The sequence below is a fragment of the Nerophis lumbriciformis genome, linkage group LG31 (genome assembly GCF_033978685.3).
Source record: "Nerophis lumbriciformis linkage group LG31, RoL_Nlum_v2.1, whole genome shotgun sequence".
In the NCBI taxonomy this organism is placed as follows: domain Eukaryota; kingdom Metazoa; phylum Chordata; class Actinopteri; order Syngnathiformes; family Syngnathidae; genus Nerophis; species Nerophis lumbriciformis.
In genome coordinates this window covers 1357501-1382571 of record NC_084578.2, presented here as the reverse complement: position 1 = coordinate 1382571, position 25071 = coordinate 1357501, and the positions used below count along the sequence as shown (strand labels likewise).

At 38.9% G+C, this 25071-nt stretch overlaps 1 protein-coding gene across 4 annotated transcripts in view; it reads right to left on the bottom strand.

Annotated features, from left to right (window-relative positions):
• Positions 1-25071, bottom strand: part of LOC133574085 (mitogen-activated protein kinase kinase kinase kinase 4-like) — a 141000-nt gene that overhangs the window by 72221 nt on the left and 43708 nt on the right. For all 4 annotated transcript variants that reach the window (XM_061926125.1, XM_061926126.1, XM_061926127.1 and 1 more), the window contains exons 3-11: positions 15609-15665; positions 12433-12558; positions 6903-7013; positions 6750-6840; positions 4164-4294; positions 3682-3736; positions 649-727; positions 412-587; positions 272-344 (exon numbers count right to left, since the gene is read on the bottom strand). In XM_061926125.1, coding sequence (XP_061782109.1) covers positions 272-344; positions 412-587; positions 649-727; positions 3682-3736; positions 4164-4294; positions 6750-6840; positions 6903-7013; positions 12433-12558; positions 15609-15665 — 899 coding nt within the window. The remainder of the gene's footprint in view (positions 1-271; positions 345-411; positions 588-648; positions 728-3681; positions 3737-4163; positions 4295-6749; positions 6841-6902; positions 7014-12432; positions 12559-15608; positions 15666-25071) is intronic.

The following is a 25071-nucleotide window of genomic DNA, read 5'->3' as shown; positions in this document are numbered from 1 at the left end:
GTTGGTATTTGACTAATGCTAACTGTAAGCGTGCTATTGTTGGCATGTTTGCATAGAACTGTTAGCATGCTAGCTTTTTTTTACCTCATTTTGCTCATATTTTTGTTGCTTAATGCTATCTGGCCAGCATGCTAACTGTTAGCATTTCAGTTAGCACACAAAACCTTTGATGAAGTCGTAGTTGTAAATCTAGAAATGGTGAAAACTGGCCAAAGGGTCCAGACTTGCTCGGTCTGTGGCCCTCAGAGGGCCAAAGGCTACTTTGGAGTACCTGGGCTCTCCTTCTTGCTCCGATGCTTCCTCCTCCTCCTCCTCGCTGCCGCTGTACTCGTACTCGGTCTCGTCTGCGGAGGACGTGAGCGATCGTTGAGACGGTTTCACGTCGAGACAAGACGGCGAGGAGCTCCTCACCTTTCTCGCCGCGCTTCTTCTTGGTGCGGTCGATGTGGTCCTTGAGCTGGATGCGCACCTGCCGCTCGTTGGGCTGGTCGCGGATGAAGGGGTGCTTGAGGAGCTGCTCCGTGGGGGGCCGTTGGGTGTAGTTCTTCACCAGGCAGCCCTCGATGAAGCTGAAGAACTTCTTGGACCTGCAAGCATCACGGTCAGCACCTGCCCTGGTCTGGGGGCCCACCTTGTGTTGGAGCGCACCATTTCTTGGACTTGAGGCGAGGAGGAGGGTTCCTGGGGATGAGGAAGAGCGCCCTCATGGGGTGCATGTCACACAGCGCTGTGGGAGGACAGCACATGTCAGAAATACTCCTCAAAGATCCTCTATTCCAGAACATAACACAGAAATACTCCTCAAAGATCCTCTATACCAGGACATCCTGCAGAAATACTCCTCAAAGATCCTCTATACCAGGACATCCTGCAGAAATACTCCTCAAAGATCCTCTATACCAGGACATCCTGCAGAAATACTCCTCAAAGATCCTCTATACCAGGACATACTGCAGAAATGCTCCTCAAAGATCATCTATTCCAAGACATAACACAGAAATACTCCTCAAAGATCCTCTATACCAGGACATCCTGCAGAAATACTCCTCAAAGATCAGCTATTCCAGAACATAACACAGAAATACTCCTCAAAGATCCTCTATACCAGGACATCCTGCAGAAATACTCCTCAAAGATCATCTATTCCAGAACATAACACAGAAATACTCCTTAAAGATCCTCTATACCAGGACATCCTGCAGAAATACTCCTCAAAGATCATCTATTCCAGAACATAACACAGAAATACTCCTCAAAGATCCTCTATACCAGGACATACTGCAGAAATACTCCTCAAAGATCATCTATTCCAGAACATAACACAGAAATACTCCTCAAAGATCCTCTATTCCAGGTCATACTACATAAATACTCCTCAAAGATCCTCTATTCCAGGACATAAAGCAGAATTACTCCTCAAAGATCCTCTATACCAGGACATCCTGCAGAAATACTCCTCAAAGATCATCTATTCCAGAACATAACACAGAAATACTCCTCAAAGATCCTCTATACCAGGACATCCTGCAGAAATACTCCTCAAAGATCATCTATTCCAGAACATAACACAGAAATACTCCTCAAAGATCCTCTATACCAGGACGTACTGCCGAAATACTCCTCAAAGATCATCTATTCCAGAACATAACACAGAAATACTCCTCAAAGATCCTCTATACCAGGACATCCTGCAGAAATACTCCTCAAAGATCATCTATTCCAGAACATAACACAGAAATACTCCTCAAAGATCCTCTATAGCAGGACATCCTGCAGAAATACCCCTCAAAGATCATCTATTCCAGAACATAACACAGAAATACTCCTCAAAGATCCTCTATACCAGGACATCCTGCAGAAATACTCCTCAAAGATCATCTATTCCAGAACATAACACAGAAATACTCCTCAAAGATCCTCTATACCAGGACATCCTGCAGAAATACTCCTCAAAGATCATCTATTCCAGAACATAACACAGAAATACTCCTCAAAGATCCTCTATACCAGGACATCCTGCAGAAATACTCCTCAAAGATCATCTATTCCAGAACATAACACAGAAATACTGCTCAAAGATCCTCTATACCAGGCCATACTGCAGAAATACTCCTCAAAGATCATCTATTCCAGAACATAACACAGAAATACTCCTCAAATATCCTCTATACCAGGACATACTGCAGAAATACTCCTCAAAGATCATCTATTCCAGAACATAACACAGAAATACTCCTCAAAGATCCTCTATACCAGGACATCCTGCAGAAATACTCCTCAAAGATCATCTATTCCAGAACATAACACAGAAATACTCCTCAAAGATCCTCTATACCAGGACATCCTGCAGAAATACTCCTCAAAGATCATCTATTCCAGAACATAACACATAAATATTCCTCAAAGATCCTCTATACCAGGACATCCTGCAGAAATACTCCTCAAAGATCATCTATTCCAGAACATAACACATAAATACTCCTCAAAGATCCTCTATACCAGGACGTACTGCCGAAATACTCCTCAAAGATCATCTATTCCAGAACATAACACAGAAATACTCCTCAAGATCCTCTATACCAGGACATCCTGCAGAAATACTCCTCAAAGATCATCTATTCCAGAACATAACACAGAAATACTCCTCAAAGATCCTCTATACCAGGACATCCTGCAGAAATACTCCTCAAAGATCATCTATTCCAGAACATAACACAGAAATACTCCTCAAAGATCCTCTATAGCAGGACATCCTGCAGAAATACCCCTCAAAGATCATCTATTCCAGAACATAACACAGAAATACTCCTCAAAGATCCTCTATACCAGGACATCCTGCAGAAATACTCCTCAAAGATCATCTATTCCAGAACATAACACAGAAATACTCCTCAAAGATCCTCTATACCAGGACATCCTGCAGAAATACTCCTCAAAGATCATCTATTCCAGAACATAACACAGAAATACTCCTCAAAGATCCTCTATACCAGGACATCCTGCAGAAATACTCCTCAAAGATCATCTATTCCAGAACATAACACAGAAATACTGCTCAAAGATCCTCTATACCAGGCCATACTGCAGAAATACTCGTCAAAGATCATCTATTCCAGAACATAACACAGAAATACTCCTCAAAGATCCTCTATACCAGGACATACTGCAGAAATACTCCTCAAAGATCATCTATTCCAGAACATAACACAGAAATACTCCTCAAAGATCCTCTATACCAGGACATCCTGCAGAAATACTCCTCAAAGATCATCTATTCCAGAACATAACACAGAAATACTCCTCAAAGATCCTCTATACCAGGCCATACTGCAGAAATACTCCTCAAAGATCATCTATTCCAGAACATAACACAGAAATACTCCTCAAAGATCCTCTATACCAGGACATACTGCAGAAATACTCCTCAAAGATCATATATTCCAGGACATAAAGCAGAAATACTCCTAAAAAAATCCTCTATTCCAGGTCATACTACATAAATACTCCTCAAAGATCGTCTATTCCAGGACATACTACAAAAATACTCCTCAAAGATCCTCTATAAGACAAGAAGCATGCTGGTGTTTATAAGGAGCAATCAAAGATCCTCTATAGGACAGAAGCGTGATAGTGTTTCTAAGGAGCAATCAAAGATCCTCTATAGGACAGGATGTGACTTACGAGGTGCTCCCTCTGCCATCTCGATGGCTGTGATTCCACAGGACCAGAGATCACTCTGCAAGACAGAAGGACAATGAGAGGACTCAGCACTACCATCAGAGTGCTGAGTCAGCACTACCATCAGAGTGCTGAGTCAGCACTACCATCAGAGTGCTGAGTCAGCACTACCATCAGAGTGCTGAGTCAGCACTACCATCAGAGTGCTGAGTCAGCACTACCATCAGAGTGCTGACTCAGCACTACCATCAGAGTGCTAACTCAGCACTACCATCAGAGTGCTGAGTCAGCACTACCATCAGAGTGCTGAGTCAGCACTACCATCAGAGTGCTGAGTCAGCACTACCATCAGAGTGCTGACTCAGCACTACCATCAGAGTGCTGAGTCAGCACTACCATCAGAGTGCTGAGTCAGCACTACCATCAGAGTGCTGAGTCAGCACTACCATCAGAGTGCTGAGTCAGCACTAGCATCAGGTGCTCACCCGGTAGTCGTAGGTGGCGTCTGGGTTTTCATCACAGGCGATGACCTCAGGAGCCATCCAATATGGCGTCCCGATGAAGGTGTTCCTGCGACCAACTGTTCTGTCCAGCTGAGCACTCACGCCAAAGTCCACTGAGGAGACAAAGAGTTGGTGTATGTATATACCTTTTTCTTGTTGTTGTTGTTGTTTGTGTATATATATATACCTTTTTCTTGTTTGTGTATGTATATACCTTTTTCTTGTTGTTGTTGTTGTTTGTGTATGTATATACCTTTTTCTTATTGTTGTTGTATGTATATACCTTCTTGTTGTTTGTGTATGTATATACCTTTTTCTTATTGTTGTTGTATGTATATACCTTCTTGTTGTTTGTGTATGTATATACCTTTTTCTTATTGTTGTTGTATGTATATACCTTCTTGTTGTTTGTGTATGTATATACCTTTTTCTTATTGTTGTTGTATGTATATACCTTCTTGTTGTTTGTGTATGTATATACCTTTTTCTTATTGTTGTTGTATGTATATACCTTTTTGTTGTTTGTGTATGTATATACCTTTTTCTTATTGTTGTTGTATGTATATACCTTTTTGTTGTTTGTGTATGTAGATACCTTTTTCTTGTTGTTGTATGTATATACCTTTTTGTTGTTGTTTGTGTATGTATATACCTTTTTCTTATTGTTGTTGTATGTATATACCTTCTTGTTGTTTGTGTATGTATATACCTTTTTCTTATTGTTGTTGTATGTATATACCTTTTTGTTGTTTGTGTATGTATATACCTTTTTCTTATTGTTGTTGTATGTATATACCTTTTTGTTGTTTGTGTATGTAGATACCTTTTTCTTGTTGTTGTATGTATATACCTTTTTGTTGTTGTTTGTGTATGTATATACCTTTTTCTTATTGTTGTTGTATGTATATACCTTTTTCTTGTTTGTGTATGTATATACCCTTTTCTTATTGTTGTTGTATGTATATACCTTTTTGTTGTTTGTGTATGTATATACTTTTTTCTTATTGTTGTTGTATGTATACACCTTTTTGTTGTTTGTGTATGTATATACCTTTTTCTTATTGTTGTATATATATACCTTTTTGTTGTTTGTGTATGTATATACCTTTTTCCTATTGTTGTTGTATGTATATACCTTTTTGTTGTTTGTGTATGTATATACCTTTTTCTTATTGTTGTTGTATGTATATACCTTCTTGTTGTTTGTGTATGTATATACCTTTTTCTTATTGTTGTTGTATGTATATACCTTTTTCTTATTGTTGTTGTATGTACATACCTTTTTGTTGTTTGTGTATGTATATACTTTTTTCTTATTGTTGTTGTATGTATATACCTTTTTGTTGTTTGTGTATGTATATACCTTTTTCTTATTGTTGTATATATATACCTTTTTGTTGTTTGTGTATGTATATACCTTTTTCCTATTGTTGTTGTATGTATATACCTTTTTGTTGTTTGTGTATGTATATACCTTTTTCTTATTGTTGTTGTATGTATATACCTTCTTGTTGTTTGTGTATGTATATACCTTTTTCTTATTGTTGTTGTATGTATATACCTTTTTCTTATTGTTGTTGTATGTACATACCTTTTTGTTGTTTGTGTATGTATATACCCATTTCTTATTGTTGTATGTATATACCTTTTTGTTGTTTGTGTATGTATATACCTTTTTCTTGTTGTTGTTGTATGTATATACCTTTTTGTTGTTGTTTGTGTATGTATATACCTTTTTGTTGTTGTTGTGTATGTATATACCTTTTTCTTATTGTTGTTATTTGTGTATGTATATACCTTTTTGTTGTATGTGTGTGTATGTATATACCTTTTTGTTGTATGTATATGTATATACCTTTTTGTTGTGGTTGTTGTTTTGTGTATGTATATACCTTTTTCTTATTGTTGTTTGTGTATGTATATACCTTTTTCTTATTGTTGTTGTATGTATATACCTTTTTGTTGTTGTTATTTGTGTATGTATATACCTTGTTGTTGTTTGTGTATGTATACACCTTTTTGTTTTTGTTGTTTGTGTATGTATATACCTTCTTGTTGTTTGTGTATGTATACACTTTTGTTGTTGTTGTTTGTGTATGTATATACCTTCTTGTTGTTTGTGTATGTATATACCTTTTTCTTATTGTTGTTGTACATATATACCTTGTTGTTGCTTGTGTATGTATATACCTTTTTCTTATTGTTGTTGTATGTATATACCTTTTTGTTGTTGTTTGTGTATGTATATACCTTTTTCTTATTGTTGTTGTACGTATATACCTTGTTGTTGCATGTATATAACTTGTTGTTGTTGTATGTATATACTTCATTGTTGTTGTATGTATATACCTTGTTGTTGTTGTATGTATATACCTTGTTGTTGTTGTATGTATATACCTTGTTGTTGTTGTTGTAGTATGTATATACCTCGTTATTGGCGTGCGTGTATACCTTGGTGTTGTTGTTGTATGTATGTATGTATGTATGTTGTATGTGTATACCTTGGTGTTGTTGTTGTTGTTGTTGTATGTGTATACCTTGGTGTTGGCGTGGGTGTGACAAACCTACCCAGTTTGACCTCAGCGTTCTCTGTCAGCAGCACGTTCTGTCCCTTGATGTCGCGGTGGATGACGTGGTGAGCGTGCAGGTGTGCCAGGCCCTGCAGGAGAAGACAGGTGAGTGCACAGGTGAGGACCCAGGACAGCAGGAAGTGGTCCTGACCCTGAGGATCTCCCTGGAGATGTAAGCGATCCAGTCCTCCTTCAAGGTGTTGCCTTTGGTGTTCTTCACCAGGTCTGTGATGGAACCTGCACCACAGAACTCCATCACCAGCTGAGGACACACACCAAGACTTTCTTTCATTCACAGTTATGTTGGAAGAACCAGGGTACATTTCACAATAAAAGTCTGGAGGAGCTGAATAAGGTCAATTTCACAGTAAAAGTCTGGAGGAGCTGAATAAGGTCAATATCACAATAAAAGTCTGGAGGAGCTGAATAAGGTCAATATCACAATAAAAGTCTGGAGGAGCTGAATAAGGTCAGTTTCACAGTAAAAGTCTGGAGGAGCTGAATAAAGTCAATTTCACAGTAAAAGTCTGGAGGAGCTGAATAAGGTCAATTTCACAATAAAAGTCTGGAGGAGCTGAATAAGGTCAATTTCACAATAAAAGTCTGGAGGAGCTGAATAAAGTCAATTTCACAGTAAAAGTCTGGAGGAGCTGAATAAGGTAAATTTCACAATAAAAGTCTGGAGGAGCTGAATAAGGTCAATTTCACAGTAAAAGTCTGGAGGAGCTGAATAAGGTCAATTTCACAATAAAAGTCTGGAGGAGCTGAATAAGGTCAATTTCACAGTAAAAGTCTGGAGGAGCTGAATAAGGTCAATATCACAATAAAAGTCTGGAGGAGCTGAATAAGGTCAGTTTCACAGTAAAAGTCTGGAGGAGCTGAATAAGGTCAATATCACAATAAAAGTCTGGAGGAGCTGAATAAGGTCAATATCACAATAAAAGTCTGGAGGAGCTGAATAAGGTCAGTTTCACAGTAAAAGTCTGGAGGAGCTGAATAAAGTCAATTTCACAGTAAAAGTCTGGAGGAGCTGAATAAGGTCAATATCACAGTAAAAGTCTGGAGGAGCTGAATAAGGTCAATTTCACAGTAAAAGTCTGGAGGAGCTGAATAAGGTCAATTTCACAGTAAAAGCCTGGAGGAGCTGAATAAGGTCAATTTCACAGTAAAAGTCTGGAGGAGCTGAATAAGGTTAATTTCACAGTAAAAGTCTGGAGGAGCTGAATAAGGTAAATTTCACAATAAAAGTCTGGAGGAGCTGAATAAGGTCAATTTCACAGTAAAAGTCTGGAGGAGCTGAATAAGGTCAATTTCACAATAAAAGTCTGGAGGAGCTGAATAAGGTCAATTTCACAGTAAAAGTCTGGAGGAGCTGAATAAGGTCAATATCACAATAAAAGTCTGGAGGAGCTGAATAAGGTCAGTTTCACAGTAAAAGTCTGGAGGAGCTGAATAAGGTCAATATCACAATAAAAGTCTGGAGGAGCTGAATAAGGTCAATATCACAATAAAAGTCTGGAGGAGCTGAATAAGGTCAGTTTCACAGTAAAAGTCTGGAGGAGCTGAATAAAGTCAATTTCACAGTAAAAGTCTGGAGGAGCTGAATAAGGTCAATATCACAGTAAAAGTCTGGAGGAGCTGAATAAGGTCAATTTCACAGTAAAAGTCTGGAGGAGCTGAATAAGGTCAATTTCACAGTAAAAGCCTGGAGGAGCTGAATAAGGTCAATTTCACAGTAAAAGTCTGGAGGAGCTGAATAAGGTTAATTTCACAGTAAAAGTCTGGAGGAGCTGAATAAGGTTAATTTCACAGTAAAAGTCTGGAGGAGCTGAATAAAGTCAATTTCACAATAAAAGTCTGGAGGAGCTGAATAAGGTCAATTTCACAATAAAAGTCTGGAGGAGTTGAATAAGGTCAATTTCACAGTAAAAGTCTGGAGGAGCTGAATAAGGTCAATTTCACAGTAAAAGTCTGGAGGAGCTGAATAAGGTAAATTTCACAATAAAAGTCTGGAATAGCTGAATAAGGTCAATTTCACAGTAAAAGTCTGGAGGAGCTGAATAAGGTCAATTTCACAATAAAAGTCTGGAGGAGCTGAATAAAGTCAATTTCACAGTAAAAGTCTGGAGGAGCTGAATAAGGTCAATTTCACAGTAAAAGTCTGGAGGAGCTGAATAAAGTCAATTTCACAGTAAAAGTCTGGAGGAGCTGAATAAAGTCAATTTCACAATAAAAGTCTGGAGGAGCTGAATAAGGTCAATTTCACAATAAAAGTCTGGAGGAGTTGAATAAGGTCAATTTCACAGTAAAAGTCTGGAGGAGCTGAATAAGGTCAATTTCACAGTAAAAGTCTGGAGTGAATGAAGGACTTCTCTGCTTAGGCTGCTGCCCTCCCGACCTCATCTTTGATAAGCGGAAAAAGATGGAAGGATTCTAGCAACAAAGCTCTTTTTTCATTTACTGCAATACTTTGTAGAAAAAAAATAAACATAAAATAAATGTCTGGATTTATTTGTGTTCAGTGTGTGTATAAAAACATAAAAAAAAGTGTTTTTGTGACAAAATATTATACTTTCATGGCAAAATACTGCATTTCCCTGTGAATAAAGATGGGGACTGAATTCACTACTTTTATAGTTAATACTGTGCTAGCTTGATGCTAATTCACATTGGATTTGCCATAGACAGGCTACTATTAGCATTAGCAGTTTTACATGGCGTGTTCAACCCTTCCAAATGTGTTCTTTAAAACTACAACTAAGGTGAATGTTACAATCAAACAATACTTACAGTACAAACACTTTGTAGGGGCGCAACATAACACATTTATCTCCCAGAAAAAAAATACTTCCTAGTTAGACAACATAGCATAGACGGCCTATATCGCCACCTAGTGTCTTGGAAGTGCAACTGACTCATTAAATGTTACATTTCATCATCAGACTATTGAAAAGTAGCCTTGACTCCCAGGAACCAGTTCCCCGTTTGGGAGAACCTACCCAGAGCTGACAGCAGAACCTAACTAGAACTGACAGGAGAACCTAACCAAAGCTGACAGCAGAACCTACCCAGAGCTAACAGGAGAACCTACCCAGAGCTGACAGGAGAACCTACCCATATCTGACAGGAGAACCTACCCAGAGCTGACAGGAGAACCTACCCAGAGCTGACAGCAGAACCTACCCAGAACTGACAGGAGAACCTACCCAGAGCTGACAGGAGAACCTACCCATATCTGACAGGAGAACCTACCCAGAGCTGACAGGAGAACCTACCCAGAGTTGACAGCAGAACCTACCCAGAACTGACAGGAGAACCTACCCAGAGCTGACAGGAGAACCTACCCATATCTGACAGGAGAACCTACCCAGAGCTGACAGGAGAACCTACCCATATCTGACAGGAGAACCTTCCCAGAGCTGACAGAAGAACCTACCCAGAGCTGACAGGAGAACCTACCCAGAGCTGACAGGAGAACCTACCCGGAGCTGACAGGAGAACCTACCCAGAGCTGACAGGAGAACCTACCCAGAGCTGACAGCAGAACCTACCCAGAGCTGACAGGAGAACCTACACAGAGCTGACAGGAGAACCTACCCAGAGCTGACAGGAGAACCTACCCAGAGCTCACAGCAGAACCTACCCAGAGCTGACAGGAGAACCTACCCAGAGCTGACAGGAGAACCTACCCATATCTGACAGGAGAACCTTCCCAGAGCTGACAGGAGAACCTACCCATATCTGACAGAGGAACCTACCCAGAGCTGACAGGAGAACCTACCCATATCTGACAGGAGAACCTTCCCAGAGCTGACAGCAGAACCTACCCAGAGCTGACAGGAGAATCTACCCATATCTGACAGGAGAACCTTCCCAGAGCTGACAGGAGAACCTACCCAGAGCTGACAGGAGAACCTACCCACATCTGACAGGAGAACCTTCCCAGAGCTGACAGGAGAACCTACCCAGAGCTGACAGCAGAACCTACCCATATCTGACAGGAGAACCTTCCCAGAGCTGACAGGAGAACCTACCCACATCTGACAGGAGAACCTTCCCAGAGCTGACAGGAGAACCTACCCAGAGCTGACAGCAGAACCTACCCAGAGCTGACAGGAGAACCTACCCAGAGCTGACAGCAGAACCTACCCGGAGCTGACAGGAGAACCTACCCAGAGCTGACAGGAGAACCTACCCAGAGCTGACAGCAGAACCTACCCAGAGCTGACAGGAGAACCTACACAGAGCTGACAGGAGAACCTACCCAGAGCTGACAGGAGAACCTACCCAGAGCTCACAGCAGAACCTACCCAGAGCTGACAGGAGAACCTACCCAGAGCTGACAGGAGAACCTACCCATATCTGACAGGAGAACCTTCCCAGAGCTGACAGGAGAACCTACCCATATCTGACAGAGGAACCTACCCAGAGCTGACAGGAGAACCTACCCATATCTGACAGGAGAACCTTCCCAGAGCTGACAGCAGAACCTACCCAGAGCTGACAGGAGAATCTACCCATATCTGACAGGAGAACCTTCCCAGAGCTGACAGGAGAACCTACCCAGAGCTGACAGGAGAACCTACCCACATCTGACAGGAGAACCTTCCCAGAGCTGACAGGAGAACCTACCCAGAGCTGACAGCAGAACCTACCCATATCTGACAGGAGAACCTTCCCAGAGCTGACAGGAGAACCTACCCACATCTGACAGGAGAACCTTCCCAGAGCTGACAGGAGAACCTACCCAGAGCTGACAGCAGAACCTACCCAGAGCTGACAGAAGAACCTACCCAGAGCTGACAGGAGAACCTACCCATATCTGACAGGAGAACCTTCCCAGAGCTGACAGGAGAACCTACCCACATCTGACAGGAGAACCTTCCCAGAGCTGACAGGAGAACCTACCCATAGCTGACAAGAGAACCTTCCCAGAGGAGACAGGAGAACCTACCCAGAGCTGACAGGAGAACCTACCCATATCTGACAGGAGAACCTTCCCAGAGCTGACAGGAGAACCTAGAACCTTCCCATATCTTACAGGAGAACCTTCCCAGAGCTGACAGCAGAACCTACCCATAGCTGACAGGAGAACCTTCCCAGAGCTGACAGGAGAACCTACCCAGAGCTGACAGGAGAACCTACCCACATCTGACAGGAGAACCTTCCCAGAGCTGACAGGAGAACCTACCCAGAGCTGACAGCAGAACCTACCCATATCTGACAGGAGAACCTTCCCAGAGCTGACAGGAGAACCTACCCACATCTGACAGGAGAACCTTCCCAGAGCTGACAGGAGAACCTACCCAGAGCTGACAGCAGAACCTACCCAGAGCTGACAGGAGAACCTACCCAGAGCTGACAGGAGAACCTACCCATATCTGACAGGAGAACCTTCCCAGAGCTGACAGGAGAACCTACCCACATCTGACAGGAGAACCTTCCCAGAGCTGACAGGAGAACCTACCCATAGCTGACAAGAGAACCTTCCCAGAGGAGACAGGAGAACCTACCCAGAGCTGACAGGAGAACCTACCCATATCTGACAGGAGAACCTTCCCAGAGCTGACAGGAGAACCTAGAACCTTCCCATATCTTACAGGAGAACCTTCCCAGAGCTGACAGCAGAACCTACCCATAGCTGACAGGAGAACCTTCCCAGAGCTGACAGGAGAACCTACCCAGAGCTGGTCGTCGTGACCCGGTGGACTCTTCTTGATGAAGGCTCCGTAGTAGGTGGCGATGTTCCTGTGGTGTGAGTACTTCTTCAGCATGTTGATCTCCAGCTTGATCTCCTCCTCCTCGTCCTGCGGGCCCCACAAGACACACGTCACCACCGCGCTGACCAGACATTTTCTAGCACCCCTTTGGATATTTGACTTGTGACCTAAAAGTGCATCTTTGAGGAGCTTTTGGCCAAATCTAAGTCAATAAAAATAGCAGAATAATTCCAATAGCGTTCATTTTAAAGCCAGCAGTCAGCACTTTGGTTTGTAATATTGGACTTGTGTCATGTATTATGTCAAGAAAATCACCTTAAAAGCATATTTTAGGAGCTTTTGGTCCAATTCAAGTCAATAACAAAAAGCAGAATAATAAAAAAACGGTTGATTTTAAATTAAACTGTTAGCACTTTGGTGTGTAATAATAATACAAATATCAAACAAGGCACATTTTCAATGCACTAGTTCACAATTTAGTTTGCAATATTTGAGTTAGTTCATGTATTATGTCAAGGAAGTGTGTTTTAAGTATATTTTAGGTCCTTTTGGTCAAATTTAAGTAAATGAAAATAGGAGAATAATTAAACGGTTCATTTTAAAGCCAACAGTCAGCACTTTGGTGTGTAATAATAATAATACAAATAATAAAGGCATATTTTAAATGCAGTTGTTCACAATTTGGTTTGTAATTATAAAGTTGTGTCATGTATTATGTCAAGAAAGTGCATTTTAAGTATATTTTAGGAGCTTTTAGTCAAATCTAAGACAGTGTGTGAGTGTATTACATATATAGCTATAGATAGATATATCAAATCTAAGTAAATATGTGTACAGTAGGTATATAAAATGAGTGTACAGTAGGTATATCAAATCAGTGAACTGTAGGTATATAAAATGAGTGTACAGTAGGTATATCAAATCAGAGTACAGTAGGTATATCAAATGAGTGTACAGTAGTTACAGTATATAAAATGAGTGTACAGTAGGTATATCAAATCAGTGAACAGTAGGTATATAAAATGAGTGTACAGTAGGTATATAAAATGAGTGTACCGTAGGTATATCAAATCAGTGTACAGTAGGTATATCAAATCAGTGTACAGTAGGTATATCAAATCAGAGTACAGTAGGTATATCAAATGAGTGTACAGTAGTTACAGTATATAAAATGAGTGTACAGTAGGTATATCAAATCAGTGAACAGTAGGTATATAAAATGAGTGTACAGTAGGTATATAAAATGAGTGTACAGTAGGTATATCAAATCAGAGTACAGTAGGTATATCAAATGAGTGTACAGTAGTTACAGTATATAAAATGAGTGTACAGTAGGTATATCAAATCAGTGAACAGTAGGTATATAAAATGAGTGTACAGTAGGTATATAAAATGAGTGTACAGTAGGTATATCAAATCAGAGTACAGTAGGTATATCAAATGAGTGTACAGTAGTTACAGTATATAAAATGAGTGTACAGTAGGTATATCAAATCAGTGAACAGTAGGTATATAAAATGAGTGTACAGTAGGTATATAAAATGAGTGTACAGTAGGTATATCAAATCAGAGTACAGTAGGTATATCAAATGAGTGTACAGTAGTTACAGTATATAAAATGAGTGTACAGTAGGTATATCAAATCAGTGAACAGTAAGTATATAAAATGAGTGTACAGTAGGTATATAAAATGAGTGTACCGTAGGTATATCAAATCAGTGTACAGTAGGTATATCAAATCAGTGTACAGTAGGTATATCAAATCAGAGTACAGTAGGTATATCAAATGAGTGTACAGTAGTTACAGTATATAAAATGAGTGTACAGTAGGTATATCAAATCAGTGAACAGTAGGTATATAAAATGAGTGTACAGTAGGTATATAAAATGAGTGTACAGTAGGTATATCAAATCAGAGTACAGTAGGTATATCAAATGAGTGTACAGTAGTTACAGTATATAAAATGAGTGTACAGTAGGTATATCAAATCAGTGAACAGTAGGTATATAAAATGAGTGTACAGTAGGTATATAAAATGAGTGTACAGTAGGTATATCAAATCAGAGTACAGTAGGTATATCAAATGAGTGTACAGTAGTTACAGTATATAAAATGAGTGTACAGTACGTATATCAAATCAGTGAACAGTAGGTATATAAAATGAGTGTACAGTAGGTATATAAAATGAGTGTACAGTAGGTATATCAAATCAGAGTACAGTAGGTATATCAAATGAGTGTACAGTAGTTACAGTATATAAAATGAGTGTACAGTAGGTATATCAAATCAGTGAACAGTAAGTATATAAAATGAGTGTACAGTAGGTATATAAAATGAGTGTACAGTAGGTATATCAAATCAGTGTACAGTAGGTATATCAAATCAGTGTACAGTAGGTATATCAAATCAGAGTACAGTAGGTATATCAAATGAGTGTACAGTAGTTACAGTATATAAAATGAGTGTACAGTAGGTATATCAAATCAGTGAACAGTAAGTATATAAAATGAGTGTACAGTAGGTATATAAAATGAGTGTACAGTAGGTATATCAAATCAGTGTACAGTAGGTATATCAAATCAGAGTACAGTAGGTATATCAAATGAGTGTACAGTAGTTACAGTATATAAAATGAGTGTACAGTAGGTATATCAAATCAGTGAACAGTAAGTATATAAAATGAGTGTACAGTAGGTATATAAAATGAGTGTACAGTAGGTATATCAAATCAGTGTACAGTAGGTATATCAAATGAGTGTACAGTAGTTACAGTATATAAAATGAGTGTACAGTAGGTATATCAAATCAGTGAACAGTAAGTATATAAAATGAGTGTACAGTAGGTATATAAAATGAGTGTACAGTAGGTATATCAAATCAGTGTACAGTAGGTATATCAAATCAGAGTACAGTAGGTATATCAAATGAGTGTACAGTAGTTACAGTATATAAAATGAGTGTACAGTAGGTATATCAAATCAGTGAACAGTAGGTATATAAAATGAGTGTACAGTAGGTATATAAAATGAGTGTACAGTAGGTATATCAAATCAGTGTACAGTAGGTATATCAAATGAGTGTACAGTAGTTACAGTATATAAAATGAGTGTACAGTAGGTATATCAAATCCACTGACCTCGGTGACGTCCATCACCTTGATGGCGGCCAGTTGTCCAGTCTTGACATGTCGACCCTGTGGACAGAAAGGGCAAAAGGTCAACATTTTTAGGGCTTCGTTTTGGTTCTCCAGCCCAGACGCTCTGTGTGCACTGTTGGCGGGACTCAAACCCACGGCCACCCAGAAGGTCACGTTGTAGGCTGCGCAAACACTGGAGTGACTCGTCGGGGTCACACACACACACACGCGCACACACACACACACACACACACACACACACACACACACACACACACACACACACACACACACACACACACACACACACACACACACACACACGCCCCTGCTTATTTGCTGCTAACGTAGCGTGGAGGACAGCAGAACTTGGTCCACAGTTAAAAGCACAACTTGTACACACTTTGCTGCTACACAAATACTCAAGTGTCTAACAAGTCAATCTTATGCTGAATAAGTTCATTCATTCACCAGAAAATTCCATCTGAAATGTTGATGGGCCTGCTATCTGTTCTGTGAACCTCTGGTCCAAAGTTCATTGAAGCTAAAAAGTTAGCATAAAATGTGGGCATGCTAACATTAAATTGTTATAATGGGAACAGTTAGCATACTTGCAGGATTGAGGTATGTCTCAAAATCCATGAATTATTGGTTTGAATGGTCAATAATAGCTTACATGCTAGCATAAAACGTTAGCATGATGATGTTAGCATAATAACAGGAAAGTACAGCATGTTTCAAAGATGGCATCAAGTATCAAAGCCATGATTTTTAGGTTCGAATGTATAAAAATTAGCAACATTGCAAGCAAAAAAAACGTTAGCATGCTAATGTTAGCATGATGGCATAGGGAAAGTTAGCGCACTTCTAAGATGGTGCCGTGTATCAAAATCCATGATTTTTAGGTTCAAACAGATAACATTTGCACAAATGTTAGCATTAAACTTTAGCATGCTAACATTAGCATAATAATAGATGAAGCGCGATATAAAATCTAATCCATTATTATTATTATAATAACAACATAGGAAAGTACAGCATGCTTCAAATATGGCATCAAGTATCAAAGCCATGATTTTTAGGTTCGAATGTATAAAAATTAGCAACATTGCAAGCAAAAAAAAATGTTAGCATGCTAATGTTAGCATGATGATATAGGAAAAAATAGCGCACTTCTAAGATGGTGCCGTGTATCAAAATCCATGATTTTTAGGTTTAAACAGATAACATTTGCACAAATGTTAGCATTAAACTTTAGCATGCTAACGTTAGCATGATGATGTTAGCATAATAGTAGAAAAGCGCAATATAAAATCTAATCCATTATTATTATTATAATAACAGGAAAGTACAGCATGCTTCAAAGGTGACATCAAGTATCAAAGGCATGATTTTTAGGTTCGAATGTATAAAAATTAGCAACATTGCAAGCAAAAAAACGTTAGCATGCTAATGTTAGCATGATGATATAGAAAAAATAGCGCACTTCTAAGATGGTGCCATGTATCAAAATCCATGATTTTTAGGTTTAAACAGATAACATTTGCACAAATGTTAGCATTAAACTTTAGCATGCTAACGTTAGCATGATGATGTTAGCATAATAGTAGAAAAGCGCAATATAAAATGTAATCCATTATTATTATTATAATAACAGGAAAGTACAGCATGCTTCAAAGGTGACATCAAGTATCAAAGGCATGATTTTTAGGTTCGAATGTATAAAAATTAGTAACATTGCAAGCAAAAAAAACGTTAGCATGCTAATGTTAGCATGATGACATAAGAAAAGCTAGTCTACTCCTATGTTGGTGTCAAGCATTAAAATCCAGGATTTTTAGGTTCAAACAGATAACATTTACACAAATGTTAGCATTAAACTTTAGCATGCTAACATTAGCATAATAATAGATGAAGCGCGATATAAAATCTAATCCATTATTATTATTATAATAATAACATAGGAAAGTACAGCATGCTTCAAAGATGGCATCAAGTATCAAAGCCATGATTTTTAGGTTTGCATGTATAAAAATTAGCAACATTGCAAGCAAAAAAAATGTTAGCATGCTAATGTTAGCATGACGGTATAGGAAAAAATAGCGCACTTCTAAGATAGTGCCATGTATCAAAATCCATGATTTTTAGGTTCAAACAGATAACATTTGCACAAATGTTAGCATTAAACTTTAGCATGCTAACGTTAGCATGATGATGTTAGCATAATAGTAGAAAAGCGCAATATAAAAACTAATCCATTATTAATATTATAATAACAGGAAAGTACAGCATGCTTCAAAGATGGCATCAAGTATCAAAGCCATGATTTTTAGGTTCGAATGTATAAAAATGAGCAACATTGCAAGCAAAAAAAACGTTAGCATGCTAATGTTAGCATGATGGCATAGGAAAAGTTAGCGCACTTCGAAGATGGCGCCGTGTATCAAAATCCATGATTTTTAGGTTCAAACAGATAACATTTGCACAAATGTTAGCATTAAACTTTAGCATGCTAACATTAGCATAATAATAGATGAAGCGCGATATAAAATCTAATCCACTATTATTATTATTATAATAATAACATAGGAAAGTACAGCATGTTTCAAAGATGGCATCAAGTATCAAAGCCATGATTTTTAGGTTTGAATGTATAAAAATTAGCAACATTGCAAGCAAAAAAAAAATGTTAGCATGCTAATGTTAGCATGATGATGATATAGGAAAAAAAAATATATATATATACACATACATATATATACATACACACACATATATATACATACATATATATACATACACATACATATATATTTATATACACATATATGCACTTACATATACACATATATTCACTTACACATACATACATACATACATACATATATACACATATAAACACATATTTATACATACATATATTCACATACACATACATACATACATACATACATACATATATACACATACACACATATACTGTATATACATAAATATATTCACATACATATATTCACATGTATATACACATACATATAAACACACATATATATACATTGATATACACATGTATACAAACATATACACATACATATACATAAACACATATATACATATACATACATACAAATATAAACAAATATATACACACACATATATACATAAATACATATAAATACGTGTGCGTGTGTGTGTGTGTGTGTGTGTGTGTGTGTGTGTGTGTGTGTGTGTGTGTGTGTGTGTGTGTGTGTGTGTGTGTACATATTCTATTAATATGATGTGATGGATATATACTTAATAATTAAAAGTTTCTTAATCGATCAGAAATATCAAGCAGCTAAAATGTGCCAAACATTGATAAGTGTGGAGAGTGTTCAGCATTTTTCCCATCATGCATTGTAATGGATTTAAATGGGTATATATATTTATGGTTTTATCAAAATCCACAAAGTTCAGTGAGCAGGTTGTGTTGTGTGTGACCATGTGTGTTGACCTTTATGTTACTTGCATTTTTTTTTTTTGCACCATGACTAGGGAAGGTTGTTTGGATAGTGTCATACAAGCACTTCCAAGGGTCATAGACCTGATTCACTCACATTGTCCGCAAGATGGCAGCAAATATGTCGCGTCCTGCTATTTAAGATCCATTTGAAAGAATTGAACCCGTGATGACTCGCGGGCCAAAAATGTAACCCACACAAAAAAGCGAGACGTGACCAAAACGTTGGGTCGGCATCACAAGACGTGGACTGTTACTGGAGCACGGCGGTCACAAGACCACAACTTAAGTCTTTTACAGGCAAGTTGCATCATCACAACACCAAACTACATCTCTGCAAACAGGAAGTCAGTCCAGACATTTCCAAGGCAGAGAAGGGAAGAACTCTTTTAAAGTCTTTTAAACGACCCTGCTTTTGTTGTCAGTGACGATAGACCTCGGACAACATGGAAACGTGGTCGTGGTCCACGTGAGACTCTCAGACGCCGGCATAAAAAGGCTGAAAAGATGACATCATCTCCTCTGGCTTCCTTTGTTGTGGGACAAAAAGATGGAGCACACATGACTTCCTGTTTGCCACCAACGTTGTTTACATCACACCTCCCTTCAATAAATGTGCCCTGCATTTTAAAGTTAAAAGTTAAAGTACCAATGATTGTCACTCACACACTAGGTGTGGCGAGACTATTCTCTGCATTTGACCCATCACCCTTGATCACCCCCTGGGAGGTGAGGGGAGCAGTGGGCAGCAGCGGTGGCCGCGCCCGGGAATCATTTTTGGTGATTTAACCCCCAATTCCAACCCCAATTTTATTTGGAATGTGACTCTCGAGTGTGTCTATGATTGATCAACTACAGCAGGGGTCCTCAAGTACAAATCTTGAAGGTCCACAAACAGGCTGGGTCCGTTTATTATCGGTCAAGCTTATATAGTAGCAGGAGGTAAGTAGTTTAACATTTTCTTAAAATTAACAAAAATAAAACAAATATCCAATAAAATACATGAAATATTTTCTTTGAAACAAAAATAAATAAGAACTTTGAAAAAATGTGTCCTCTGCATTTGACCCATCCCTTGATCACACCCTGGGAGGTGAGGGGAGCAGTGGGCAGCAGTGGCGCCGCGCCCGGGAAAAATTTTTGGTGATTTAACCCCCAATTCCAAGCCTTGATGCTGAGTGCCAAGCAGGGAAGAATGCTGGTATGAGCTTTTAAACATAACCCGTTAACTGCTGCCAATCAAATGGTGAATAAGATACTCTTTAGGGTTCATATGTTTGTAAATCTGACTGTGATGAAGTCAGTGCCTCACCAGCCATCAACCTCACCGCACGTCACTGCTCTGTTGCTATTTGTTGTTGTGTCATAGATTTAACAAAAATCTTGCTTGATGTTTCATATGACTTTTTCAGCCTCGTGATTTCTTTTTTTCTTAGCTCTGAATCATGAGGAAATGTCTCTTCAAATTCGCGGTGCTCTTTCAGATAGTGACGTTTCAGATTTTCACTTTTCACCAGAGCAACAGTACTGTTGCATATTAGACACATTGGTCTGGTACTTGCAGTAGGTAGGATGAAAACATATTGCTCTGTCCAAACGTCGGTTTTCCCTGTCCACCTTTCTTTTACCAGCCTGAGCCAACTTGGAGCATGCCATTGTGATTTGATTCACATTCAGTGACTGACGAGTGAACGGTTAGCGAAGTAGCGATACGAGACAACTGTGTGCCTGCAGCGAAAGGTTCCATGCACTGTGCACTGCACATGTGTATGACCCAGGTGGTAACAGCCTATCAGCGCGTCGTTGTGATCGAGATGACAACCCATACCCCGGAATTAGCCAATCAGAGTGGCGTTCTCTCGCTCTCTCTGAGAGAGAGAGAGAGAGAGAGAGAGAGGGACGGAGTGAGTGAGACACGAGAAGTGTAAACGAAACGTGGAGATATTTGACTAAAAACAACGAAGAACGTTGACTTGCGCTAGCGATAACTCACAGATGAATACAATTATTATATTTTTTATAATAATTATAATTATAATAATAAAAATTTAAAAAAATTAAAACTTTTTCTTTTTTCTTTTTTTTTTTACTATAATTCGTGCTGGGTCCGGACGGACACGTCGCTGGGTCCGGACATGGACCGCGGTCCGCCTGTTGAGGATCACTGAACTACAGTATTAACAATAACATGCTTTTATATTCATTCCACAGCATGCGACTATCGTTTGTTTGGACACTTCCATGAGGACTGTTACTCCCTCCCAGCTCTTAATCAACTTGAAGTTCTTCCTTTTCCTCACACAGACTTTTATTTCAGCCACGCCTTCTTCTCGTCAACAACCATGCCAAAATAATGCCGTCAGAACCAGAGGTGGGTAGTAACGCGCTACATTTACTCCGTTACATCTACTTGAGTAACTTTTGGGATCAATTGTACTTCTAAGAGTAGTTTTAATGCAACATACTTTTACTTTTACTTGAGTATATTTATAGAGAAGAAACGCTACTTTTACTCCGCTCCATTTATCTACATTCAGCTCGCTACTCGCTACTAATTTTTATCGATCTGTTAATGCACGCTTTGTTTGTTTTGGTCTGTCAGACAGACCTTCATAGTGCCTGCGTTTCAACAAATACAGTCACTGGTGACGTTTCACTTCGTTCCACCAATCAGATGCAGTCACTGGTGACGTTGGACCAATCAAACAGAGCCAGGTGGTCACATGACCTGACTTAAACAAGTTGAAAAACTTATTGAGGTGTTACCATTTAGTGGTCAATTGTACGGAATATGTACTGTACTGTGCAATCTACTAATACAAGTTCCAATCAATCAATCAAAAGTGTGAAGGAAAAAATACCCTTTTTTATTTCAACCGTACATCCCGTCAAAAGCCTAAAGACTGACTGCACAGTTCCTGTCTTCACTATAAAAGTGCCGCTCCATCGCGCCTGCGCTTTCAAAATAAGAGTCTCCGAAAGCCAGCGCAAACAAGCTAGCAAGCTACGGAGTTTGCCGCCAATTTATTTCTTGTAAAGTGTATAAAAACGAATATGGAAGCTGGACAAATAAGATGCCAAAAAACAACCACTTTCATGTGGTATTAGACAGAAAGGAGGAACTTTTTTTCTCCTCCATTTGAAAATGAGGACGTTATCATCACTACTGTCTGATTACAATCAATGCAAGTCATCAGAATCAGGTAATACACCAACTTATATTCTTGTCTTCATGAAAGAAAGGAATCTATATGTGTTAAACATGCATGTATATTCATTAAAACACCTTTAACATGTAAACAAAAACGGCAAAATAAATAAATATAAATTATTTACTGTATATATCAATGTATGTGTGTATATATATATATATATATATATATATATATATATATATATATATATATATATATATATATATATGTGTATATATATATATATATATATGTGTGTATATATATATGTGTGTGTGTGTATATATATATATATATATATATATATATATATATATATATATATATATATATATATATATATATATATATATATATATATATATATATCACTTATATGTCACTTTCAACCTGAGAAATAACAGCTACCAACCATTCACGAAACCCAACACAACACTCCAATACGTGCACCATGACAGCAACCACCCACCCACCACCACGAAAAGAATACCTACCGGAATCAATAAAAGGCTATCGATGCTGTCATCTAGCAAAGCTGAATTTGACCAAGCAACCCCCCCGTACCAAAAAGCCCTTGATGAAAGCGGGTACAATTTCACCCTCACCTATGAACCCACGCCAGGAAACCAGCCAAAAAAGAACAGAAAACGAAACGACATCATCTGGTACAACCCCCCATACAGCAAAAACGTCTCAACTAACATTGGACACAAATTCCTCAATCTGATTGACAAACACTTTCCCAAAGACAACACCCTAAGAAAAGTATTCAACAAGAACAACATTAAATTGAGCTACAGCTGCATGAACAATATACGACAAATCATCTCAAACCACAACAAAACAATTGCAAATGAGCCGTCGGCCCCCAGACAGAGCGACTCCAAAACCAACAAAGACTGTAACTGTCGAAAGAAACCTGATTGCCCTCTCAACGGGGGGTGCTTACAAACATCAGTTGTCTACCAATCTAAGGTAATACGCAAGGACATTAACACATCCGACACATATGTAGGATTAACCGAGGGAGAATTCAAAACCAGATGGAATCACAAGGCTTCTTTCAGGAACAAAAACCTGCGAAATACCACAGAACTCAGCAAACACATTTGGGAGCTCAAAGACAATAATGTTGAATATTCAATAACATGGCAAATTCTTGCATCCAGCACACCTTACAATAGTGGTAATAAAAGATGCAACCTATGCTTGAAAGAGAAACTGTTTATTATTTACCGTCCAGACCTGTCATCCCTCAACAAGCGCAGCGAAATTGTCACAGCATGCCGCCATAGACGGAAACACCTCCTAGGTAACACATGAGCCAATCACCACGCCCCTAGGCCAGCCTGTACCCACCCACTCTGTGCCCTATATAAACCATGGTATGCGAATGCTCCCATTAAAATCTCCTGATGATTGAGGGTACCCCCCCTCATGAAACAGGCCTGTAGAGATGAAATAGTCTTGTGATTTTTTTCCCACACATACATATATATATATATATATATATATATATATATATATATATATATATATATATATATATATATATATATATATATGTGTGTGTATGTTACTCATCAGTTACTCAGTACTTGAGTAGTTTTTTCACAACATACTTTTTACTTTTACTCAAGTAAATATTTGGGTGACTACTCCTTACTTTTACTTGAGTAATAAATCTCTAAAGTAACAGTACTCTTACTTGAGTACAATTTCTGGCGACTCTACCCACCTCTGGTCAGAACTAAGGGATGTCCGATAATACCGGACTGCCGATATTATCGGCCGATAAATGCTTTAAAATGTAGCTAAAAACGGAGCCAAAGAATAAAAGTATTTCCTTCCGTAGTAGAAGTACACAACACTGCCCCCTGCTGCTTTGGAGGGTAAACACTTCTTTTTTTTAATTTATAAATAATTACTTCAACAAGTGATATTTGTTGACGTGGCTACAGACCCCCCCACCCCACACCCCACCCCCACTGGCTGGTTACAAGCCCCCCCCCCTCTCGTCAGCCAACCCCCACATGACCCCCCCCCCCCTCCAAGTTTGAGTTTCCACAGCTTCAATCCTCATGGAAGAAGCCTGCAGGCTTGGGAGGTTTCCCTTCAGAGTGGTCTCATGATTTAGTGGTAGAGATGCACGTTACGTCTGTTTGTTACCAAGCAGACATTTGCAGACACGACTTCCTCAAACACGCTCATGATTTAGTGGCAGAGATGCACGTTACGTCTGTTTGCTACCGAGCAGACATTTGCAGACACGACTTCCTCAAACACGCTCATGATTTAGTGGTAGAGATGCACGTTACGTCTGTTTTTGTTATCGGGCAGACATTTGCAGACACGACTTCCTCAAACACGCTCAGGAGCGCCAAATGTTGGCTGCACTGTTCTAAAGCACCACTGAGGAAAAAAAAGCTGGCTTTGGAAGAGAGAAAGAACAAATGTCTCTCCTTGTGCGTGTGACGCCACTGCGGAGGAAACATCGTGAGCACAGGCTTCACTACACATCTTAAAATTGCACCTGTAACTCTGACAACAATCAGCTACGAACATAAGAGTTTGAATGTTTTCTTTTTGTTCAGCGAATATGCTAACTTAGCTTTGAACCTAGCTGACCTATATGACATCTATTACATTGTTGTATGTGATATATGACACCATTACATTGTTGTATGTGATATATGACATCTATTACATTGTTGTATGTGATATATGACACCATTACATTGTTGTATGTGATATATGACATCATTACATT